Source organism: Salminus brasiliensis, chromosome 13 (assembly GCF_030463535.1).
Source record: "Salminus brasiliensis chromosome 13, fSalBra1.hap2, whole genome shotgun sequence".
Taxonomy (NCBI): Eukaryota; Metazoa; Chordata; class Actinopteri; order Characiformes; family Bryconidae; genus Salminus; species Salminus brasiliensis.
The window spans coordinates 16,408,279-16,418,728 of NC_132890.1; the positions used below are offsets into that span (position 1 = coordinate 16,408,279).

Genomic DNA, 10,450 nt, shown 5'->3' on the forward strand with positions numbered 1-10,450 from the left:
CACAAGCAAACTGCAGATCTGTGATAGTAATGAAAATGTAAGCTTTGTTTCCACCACTGCTTATAAATAGTTCAGAACTAAGATCAGCACTAAGTCAGTGCAACTGTCTGCTCATTTTAACAGACTAATTGTAGCATTGATACAAGCACAGTTAATCCAATAGAATTCTATTTGAACCAAATAAGCTTAACTATAAATAGCAGAAATATATATTTACTTACATAAGTATTTACTTACATAAGATCTGTAGTGCATTTGTGGAGGCTATACTTAGGCCTGGCTACCGGTCATTGTGAGTAATGTGCTTCTACATGGAAACATATTACAGCTTTCCTGAGGGTAATTAAGTATTGTCATCTAAATTTGATGATTTATTTAACCAAAAAATTGCAATGTTTACAAGTTACTTTTATGGTACGAATCTTTTTCAGAAAATGGTTAAGAGACAGGAGCCTGTTGCATCCAACTTTTTCCTTTTTGTGTCTGTAAAACGTGTTATAATACAAAAATAGACATAAAGGTGGAGCTCATATCTTTTTTTTATTATTTTTTTTTATTATTTTAAATTGCTTGTTTTGTTGTCTTGCATCCTTTTCTCGTGTCTTTTCTCCTGTCTCAGAGGACACCAGAACAAGCTGCATTGACTGAAGAGTAAACATCAACTGCGTTTACCAAATGAGATGCCTATTACTCAGCAATCACTTCTATCACCTGTTACTGGATTTAAAAGAGCTGCTGATTAAAAACACTTATCCATTATCAACTGCCTATTTACATAGGCATGATTTGGTATTCAAACATTTCTAGAATTTAATTAACCTTCATGCTTCTTGCCTAGCACTCTCATTATTGATCTATTAAGTGCAATCATCCAGTAGAAACACAGCATGGAGGTGGCGAAACTGGACCACAGATCAATGCTACATAAGTCATGGCAACAAAAAAAGTTTGTGTCCCCTCTTGCTCTGGAAGCCTCCTACATCCTCTCTACTTGATTCCATTTGACTACAGTTGATGTAATGAGTGTAATGATATGTGCTTAAATGGTTGACTTTCAGAAAACAGCAAAAATGGAGATGATGAGTGGCAGCGATGATCTGTTTATTAACTGTTTATTAATTTAAAAAAAATAACAGCAATGTTCTGTGAGTAATTATGATTAATCACAAGTTACAATGCTAGCTAGCATGTTGAATTTTAGTGATGGAAAACATGCCTACTAATCCCTAATAAACTGTCTAGAGCAATCAATTGAATCAGTGAACCCATATTTCAGCATAATAAATAAAATGCAAATCTACCCTCTTAGCTCAACAGTAGCAACGCTGTGTTTGCATCTCTAAATAAAACTGCTTATATGTCACTAGGCTCTGTAAAGAGAGTGACAGATGGGAGGAAGTTGGGGCCAAACTTGAAAGATTAATCACGGAGACAGCACTTGTTTGTCCACATATGTAAAACATGTCCGCATGCTTAATGACTGGTGAATGAATTTCAGCCTCAATAAATCTGTACATCCAGATTCTGTCATAGTTGCCTCCAGAACCTCATGTTATGAGATCATGTGTGACACTGTTCAACATCAGTCATACACAGATAAAGCACACTGCTGCTGAGAATAAAAGGGAAGAAGACGAGCTGTTGATTCCCAATGGCTGAAGTATATTTAACCATCTCATATTTAACCTTTTTGATGGTAAAATTATCTTCTGTACTTTTTTGTTGTTGTTGGCAGATACTATTTTGCTGTATTTTATTTTGCACCCCCAAGCTGAATGAAGCGCACATCTCAATGAAACACTCCTATAAAAATAAAGATGCTACAAATAGTTATTTAAGCTGTGTCATAGAAGAACCTTTTATGGTCCCGTAAAGACCTATTTTTTAAAAGTAGTGTGTGAAGAACCATTTAAACATTTAAAAGAAGCAGATATAAATGTTCTTTACTAATTTAATGTACCATAGAAGAGACTCACTCTAGCTCCTACTCTAATAAGTCTCAGTATCCGTGTGTCTGAGACTGGACTAATGACTGCCAGGCATCAGACATGTCGTAAGGAATCTGTGAGAGGCTGTTGGTGATTTGAACATTTCTGTGGCTTGCTGAGTGATAGATGTGTAAAACACATTGTGTAACCTCCTACGTTGGTCTCTCCCTCCTCAGGTGTCGGCAGTTTGTGGAGATGGTGAATGGTACAGACAGCGAGGTACGATGCTTTAGTGTCCGTTCTAAACCCCAAGACAGTTACCCCGGCTCCCCAAGCATAAGCCCCCGACACGGAGCTGCCAACCCCCATCTGCACAGCACAGGTAACGTATGCTTACACATACACATGCTTACTGTTTGTTTGTTGATCAGATCACACTTTGTAAGTAAAAGGTAGCATCGCTCTTACTATAGCCTATGCACTGTATATTGTTCTAAACCTGTGAGTATTTGCAAATGCACATACTAGGAATGTCACATTCAAGTTCGGTGCTCATAAAAGCATATTTTAATAGATTTAGTGCTTTTTATTTAAACCACACTGGATGACTGTTTAAATCTCAGCAAAATTAATAATAAAATGTTGAATTTTTTGTAGATTTCAGGGTGAATTCAGTGTATTTTTATTTATTAATAATAACATTAACATAGTGTTATATAAAACATAAATACATACATAATTACAGATTGCAGATTGTTTCATTTAAGTCAATACAGAAATAACACACTCATTGGAATAAAAGGCTGCATGGTTTCAACTATTCTTCCATATGGAAAGTTTAGTTGACTGCTCAGATGTCTTTTGGAGTGATTGAGCTGAGGAGTGCACAGGGACCAGCACACCATATCTAATAGGTCTGTTGTCCATGCAGGTGCAGACAGTCCTACGTGCAGTAACGGGGTGACCCCTTCTAACAAAAGCAAGAGCCACGGCAAATACCCTGGAGCAAGCTCCGCCTCTTCCTCTCCTTCCTCCTCCCCTTCCTCTGTCAATTACTCTGAATCTAACTCCACCGACTCCACCAAGTCCCAGCCACACAGCGCCACCAGCAACCAGGAGACTAGGTGTGTGTGCATGCTTCAGGGGGTTCTTGTACTACTGTGTGTAGTACAGAGAAAACACTTTGGAAACCTCTAGACCTGGAATGTTCAGTTTCTGTGTTGTTGCATTGTTGTCTGACTGGATGTCTTACTGTAAATATTTGTGCATGTGTAGTGACAGTGAGATGGAGATAGAGCCGGAGCACTATAGTAATGGGGTGACGGAGAACTCCTCCACCCGCATCATGAACGGCACCTACAAGCATCAGGAGATCCTGCAAGGGGATGACAGTAGTGTTGGCAATGGAGTAGCAGGTATAGACACACACAAGCACATTTAAGGGTATTACATGTGGAGCTTCTTGGCTTTAATATAGCATCGTTTTAAAGCATATAAAAAAAGACTAGCCACTAACCAGTGTAAAGTACAGTTAGTTTTATCACTGTACAGTTAGTTACAAATAATGGTAGGTTTACACCACATGATTTTAGCCCAGATTTAGTTGTCAATGTTTTTGACAAAAGCAGCTTGCTCGTCATTGGCTCTGTCGCTGTTTGCGAGCTGCTGAAAGACATAATCGGAGAACTCGCAGAGTGATCGCAGATGCCTTAAAAAGCCTCTGAGAAATATCTAGCAAATATGTAGTTTAATATCTGGACCTGTTGACCTCTCAGTCCATTACTGTGAAAAATGTTGTGACTGGAAGTTAGTGCAGTGACTAGCTACAGCCAATAAGGGTGCAAGACATGGACGACTTGTTTCACCCGTCTCTTACGGGCATCTATTTCTCGCATCTATTTTTCGCACAAAAAAGTTTTTGGAGACCAGACAGACTCGTTTCACCTACTGGTGAAAGATTTTGTCACTTGTGACCCTGTATCACTGATCCGTTGTGCATTGTGCAAAAAAACACTAAAAGATCCCAGATTTCAAGACAAGAAATTGTGTACTGTGACGCGTGAAACAATCTGGTGCTGACACTGATGAAAGGTATGTAGTGTTAACCTGGAATAAGCCTCATCTTTTTTGACATTTGGCAGTTCTTAACATTGTATCAAAATTTTGAATCGAATCCTCAAAAAAAAATACTAAAATCATTTTATGTATTGACTTCAATTAAAAGTTAAGAAATGAAAACTCTTTGACATTGTAGTTGTAAAGGGGAATAAATCAATATTATAACCAGAAACAAGACATTAGAAATCAAAAAGATGCAAAATGATTGACTGATTTTGCATTTCTTTGTCAGACTTTTCTAGTGACTGTAGCCCTAACTGTACAGTTAACCCTGCCTATGAGGCAAGGCGTACCATTTGCAGTCACACTAAATTTGGCTGAATAGTTGTTGTTGTTGGTGTTGGTGTTGGTTAAGTAAAATAAAAAATGTCATCTCATTCTTACACACAAGATCTAGGATTACTTCCTGATCCTGCATACAATCAATAGTTACTACATTCAGCTGCCATAGATGGAACATTTGCGAAATATAAACAGTTTTACACAAAAGTACCCCTGCTTACATTGCATGTGTTTGATTTTCTGAGTGAATAGAAAGTGATGTTTGTTTTATATATTATATGGATGCTATGTGTTTGAGCACAGTTCCCATTTATTTTCTGAATTTTAACACTCATAAACCGTTTTTTTTTTTTTTTGTTTAGTTTTTTTTTGTTTTTTGTCCCCCAAAAAAATATGAAATTAAGCAGTTAATTTCTTCTGTACTTTTCCACTGGAAAACATGGTATAAGTGATGATCTCTGAAATATCTGCGTTTTTACTCTTGGATATGTTGGGGTAGTGGGAGGAGGGGGTGAAACATGATTTTGTTGGTTATTATTATTTTTCCTGCTGAAAATGGCAAGTCGTTTCATTTTCTTGGTAGATTACAGGTAAACACGAGTTCTTTCACAACGTTTCACAACTTTATCAGTCTTAAACTTTAAGCTTAAACACTCTCCCTCTCTCTCACACTCGCTTGGTCTGTGCCTCCTGGCCTGCTGCTAAACTGAGCTCTGCTGCAATTTAATGTTTGTCTCCAAGGTTACTGAGCGCAGGAGAGAGCCGGAGTGATGCCACGGAGTGGAACAGTGGCTGAAAGGCCTGCTCATTTCACTCACGTCCTAAACATGCATCACCACTGGGTTTGGCTTGTAGAAGCAGCTGATAGTTTTGGAAAACTTTGTTTTGAGCATTAAATACATGCAGAAAGCAGTTTAGAAATGGCTGTGGTTTGAGTCAGGTTGTGTCTCATTGCTGTTGTGGTGAGGCAGTTCTAATCAGCCATAAATATCAGGGGTCCACAAGTGCCTGCCACTGCTCCAAGCTGTGTTGTGTGCACACAAAAACTGCCACAGGCTGTTTACCGTGCTGCAGGTGTTGAAGTGAGCTTGTTGTTTGTCCAGCTTTCTCATTGCCAAAGATCAGTAAATCTTTTCAAAAAAATATTTTCTGTAGAGGTAAGTGTAAATTAGAGTTTCTAACACACTGTCAATAGCTGATCATTTCTTTCATACTTTGGAATATATTGGGAATAAGCCATATAGTGTTGTGTCTCTGAACTGTACGTTTCACTGTATAGAGATGCCAGCACAGGTTTTCTAAATGCTCACTGACCTAAAACCCACAAACGAGCTCCTCTGTCATCATCTCTTTCCCAGAGGACAGCTGTGGCTCAAGGCAGCTGTGTGGGGGCAACCAGGCGGCCACAGAGCGGATGATCCAGTTCGGCCGTGAGCTGCAGGCCCTTAACGAGCAACTCTCTCGCCAGTACGGCAAGAATGCCACACACAAGAAAATGCTACAGGTAAGGAAAGGACGAATCATTCGATCACTTTGTGTTGCACACATAGGAACTTGACCTCAGCTATTAACCCATCCATACACGAGCCCAGAGTGGCGGGCAGCCCTAGCTGCGTCTCTTGGGAAGCAGTTGGGGGTTAGGTGCCTTGCTCAAGGGCACTGCAGTTGTCTCCTCTAAGTTTAGGAGATCGCAAGAACACTACTAATCTTCAGGCAGCCGTGTAGGGGAACTCTGGGTTTCAAAAAGTAACTAAAAAGGCCCAAACCACTAAGCATATTTGGATAAATGAAGCCATTAAACACTAGAGGTGGATGGCAAATGGATGCTCTCTACAACTTGCAGCAGTGAGGCACGTTTTTGAAAGCGTCGGAAATGTCTTTTTAAAAATATCTGCAGTGCAACCTTTTGTCAAAAACTGCTACTGCTATCTGTGGTTGGGAGCTTAAGAGAGAGTAATTGACCTGCCTGTCTCGCCAGGAAAGATGGCTCTTGCTCTCCCTCAGTCCCTCAGTGAGGCTAGTCAATCACTGTTAAGTTAACTGACACAACAGTTGGGCAGTTACATTGACGTTTATGGTATGTGACGGACACTCTTATTCACAGTTTAATCATGCTGCAGAGGTAGCCTATAAAAGTGAATGTACAGAGTGAACAGTAGCTAAGAGGCTTACTCATTTCACTGTTCTAAACACACATCACTCTGTTTTAGGATCTGTTCACAAGGAGTCATCTTGTTGAAGAAGCTGCCAAAAAAAATATTTTTGTAACGTTAAATATAGCAGTTTAGAAAGCGGATTTAATAATGTTATTTCATAACAATGGTGCATGTCAAGGTCTGGGCTGGGATGGTAACAGATCTGTCTGTTTTGGAGGAAGTGTGCAATGTAAAGACCAAATGCCTCTTTGACAGGAGTCAAATAATTATGGCTAGACTACTAGGTTCAGAGCATCTCTGAAAAGGCAAGGCTTGTGGGGACTCTTGCTCAGCAGTGGTGAGTACATACTGACAGTGATTCAAGGAGCTACAAAACATGAGCCAGTGACAGAATGTTGAACGCCCCAGGCTCCTCTAGCCAAAATAAACTGAATGGCTTCTAATGATGGCTACAGGAGGAATGAATCCTATAGGCCAGTCAGAGTGCCTATGCTAGTCTCTGTTCACTGTTGAAAGTGTGTACAATGGTCATGTGTCAAGTGTTGGAACTTTGGAGCAATGACCAGGTACGTGTATGCTGTTTACCCGTGGAATGTGCTGGAACAAGAAGTCCAATGGCACCAGCTTGCAATTTGCAAGACTTGAGAGATTTGCTGCTGAAGTCTTGGTGCCGGTTACCACAGGGCACCTTTGGAGGTCTTGTAGAGTGAGCTGGTGTGGCAGCACACAGAGGGCCACAAGCAAATTAGTCATTTGTGTATGATGGTAAACACTCACTGGAAACACTTTACTGGAGCCTCACTTCATAACATTGATATAACAATGTCATGAACGTGGCAGATGTCATTTGCTACGCTGAATTGCTAAATTTGTCGACTTTATGCACTCTACACGTCGGACATCTGCTCACATATTGCATTTATTTTCTCTAGCAGAAGCTGCATTATGAGAGAATTGGGGTTTCTGTCCCTGGGCTCCCCCTACAGTCAGAATGTGGAATGCATGCATTTCTAGACAAGCTGAGAAATACAGAACAGTCACTAAAAGTGAAAGAGGAATATGGAATGTCGCAGAAGAGTAATATTGCTTGATTTTACACAAATATGACCTGGTTTCAGAGCATTAAGTAGAGCAACTAATGCTTTTGGTAGTTGACTAATATTTTGTTAGTTAATGGTTATTTCTGTTGCTGCTGCTTCCTCACAATGTGTTTAAAGCTGTTATTTTGAGGTACAAATTCTACATAATGTTGCTTTAATTGCACTTGGATACCCCTTACAAACACTACTTCATTCCGCTCAATTTGCATATCAATCGTACTTCATTTATATGGTCACTAGAGATGGACCGTGTTTTTTGGGCGGATCCTGATTGAAGGTGGGGCTGCTATGATGTTTAACATCATGACACCAAACATTGGAGACAGTTTTCGTTACCAGTAATATGCAACACTATTATATTAACAAACTTAATCGGTTATGACAACTCACTATTTCAGGCTCATGATAGACGTAGCAGGGTTGAAAATAAAATATTACCAACATTTTTGCACTGCATCACTTATTGGTGCTCTGAAGGACTCTTCAAGCTTGAAGGCTGAGCAGTTTTGCAGATCTAGATCTAGTTGCTTTCTTCTTCACTTTTGGTTTGATTGCTTTTAGAGCTTGTATCTGTAAGCAGGTAGCTGTTATTCGGAAGCCCTCTGCCTCTTTGGCATTGCTCTGTTATGACCCTGCCGTAGGGATGGGATGAGTCAGTCAGAGTTTGGCAGGCAGACAGAGTTTGACATTTAGTTCACTCGTATGTGGTTAGTAGCACGCATTAGTGTTCCCTCCAGCCTCCGTTTGTTTGCTTGCAGCTGATGATAATGGACACACAGTTGGAAAGGTTATTAGCCCTCATGCTATGATTGCACTGGCAAACACCGCTCTCATTGCCCTTTTTGTGTGTGTGTGTGTGTGTGTGTGTGTGTGTGTGTGTGTGTGTGTGTGTGTGTGTGTGTGTGTGTGTGTGTGTGTGTGTAGGATGCGTTCAGTCTGCTGGCATATTCAGATCCATGGAACTGCCCAGTGGGCCAGCAGCTGGACCCCACGCAGAGAGAGGCCATCTGCTCTGCCCTCAACAGCGCCATATTGGGTAAGAACCTGTTGACACATACCATACACAGTCTCGTGCAGAGGAATTCCACCCCACCCCCTCGTTAGATTTGTCTGGATTACAAATGATCCTTAAAGAAACTATTTAACTCCTGCAGAAGAAACACCTTGTTCTTTTTTTCTGAACGCTTTTGAGAGTGATTGTCACCCATCTTCTTTGCATGTTCACTTCAGCTTGTACAGTGTGGCTGGATGACTCTTGTAGGCTGCTTTTTTATTTTTTCCTTCCAACAGTGCCTCACATTCTTTACTATGCTGAGATCTGGACTTTGGCTTTGCCGTTGTAAAACATTTGCTTTTTTGCTGTTCATGTGTTGATTTGGCCTTGTACTTAAGATCACTGTCTTGCTGAAAGCTGGAGTTTCTACCAAACTTTTTTTTTTCTGACCAAAAAAAACCAAACCTTCTGTCATTTTAGCAGACTGTGCTAAACTGTGTAACTGTGACTAAGATTGACCACCTCTTTGTGGCTTTCCTTAGAAGTCTCCTTCTTGCTAGGATACAGATTTGAGGGCCATTCTTATTTAGGCAGTGTCTGAGTGATGAGATGCAGCTCACTGCAATATCCAAACATGACTTTATAGCCTGTCCTGTCTTCTACAGGTGAATGCTCTTTGGTCTTCATTTTCACAGTTTTCCTTCAGATTCTGGGTCTGACCAGTGGTTCTTAAATTAAGATGGTCTTTAAGCCAGAAAAGTTGAACCTTTTTAAGGATTCACAGGTAGAGGCCAATTTTAAGTCAGTTGTGACCTCATTAGGGTTTTATCTGTGTGAACGTGGAGCTTGTTGAATACTTATGCAAGCAACATTGTCAGGTAATATTTTTGTTAGATAACAAATTAATATGCAAGATTAATATCACTGAATTAATTTTGAAGTCAGTTTTGTCAGTCATTTGAAATAAAATATGATTACACAAAATAAGGTGCCCTTTGTAATCCAGATAAACCTGATTATGTTTAAGGGGGTTGTATGCTTTTGCAAAGATCTGTATATTTTGGATATATTACTGGTAGGATGAGTTCTGAGTAGCTGGTAGTATTAAGTACAGTAATAAGAATTAGGATAAAGTGTTTCTTATTTGTGTTTCTGCTGTTTATTTAACATGACCAATTACAATCATCAAAGTAACGTACTATTTAACAAATTGCAAATCAATTCAAATCTGAAGTGTGTGTGTGTGTGTGCGCGCGCGTATTAACTACCAAATTGTGAAGTGATATCGGACCTTGAGAACTCTTACCCTCTCCATCTGTATTTGCTGTGCCTAAATGAAAGCTTCTCTTTTCTGCAGAGTCTCAGAACCTGCCCAAGCAGCCTCCACTTATGCTGGCGCTGGGCCAGGCCACCGAGTGTGTGCAGCTCATGGCCCGAGTGCGCTCCGGCTCCTGTTCCTTCGCCAGAGTCGACAACTTTTTGCACTAGCCCAAGTCCAGGTGACTGCCATGTACACATACATGCACTAAGCATTCAAGAGATTGGAATCACTGTTTTCAGTAATTACTACAAATATTGTGAAAGAAACAGGAGCCTCCAGGGCCTCCAAACCCCCCTTTTATTGAACCAAAAACAAAAAAAGACATGGTTGACTGCTCCCAGAACAGAAATGTAATTGTTTTAGTATTTTAATTACTTTATTTTTAAATGTATTTTTGACTTCCAAATTGGATCAGAGTTTTATTACTTGGATCTTTCTATGCATGCTATGCAGCAAAGACTAACATTTTACATCACTTCAGTTCATAGATAAAGAACTGAGGTGAAATAAGTATTAGGACACCTGCTCATTTATTGTTGCTTACGAAATCA

At 40.0% G+C, this 10,450-nt stretch overlaps 1 protein-coding gene across 2 annotated transcripts in view; it reads left to right on the forward strand.

Moving 5' to 3' along the window:
* Positions 1-10,450, forward strand: part of ranbp10 (RAN binding protein 10) — a 41,537-nt gene that overhangs the window by 26,679 nt on the left and 4,408 nt on the right. For both annotated transcript variants that reach the window (XM_072695426.1, XM_072695427.1), the window contains exons 9-14: positions 2,165-2,310; positions 2,860-3,052; positions 3,204-3,343; positions 5,687-5,832; positions 8,509-8,620; positions 9,936-10,077. In XM_072695426.1, coding sequence (XP_072551527.1) covers positions 2,165-2,310; positions 2,860-3,052; positions 3,204-3,343; positions 5,687-5,832; positions 8,509-8,620; positions 9,936-10,066 — 868 coding nt within the window. In that variant the 3' untranslated portion in view covers positions 10,067-10,077. The remainder of the gene's footprint in view (positions 1-2,164; positions 2,311-2,859; positions 3,053-3,203; positions 3,344-5,686; positions 5,833-8,508; positions 8,621-9,935; positions 10,078-10,450) is intronic.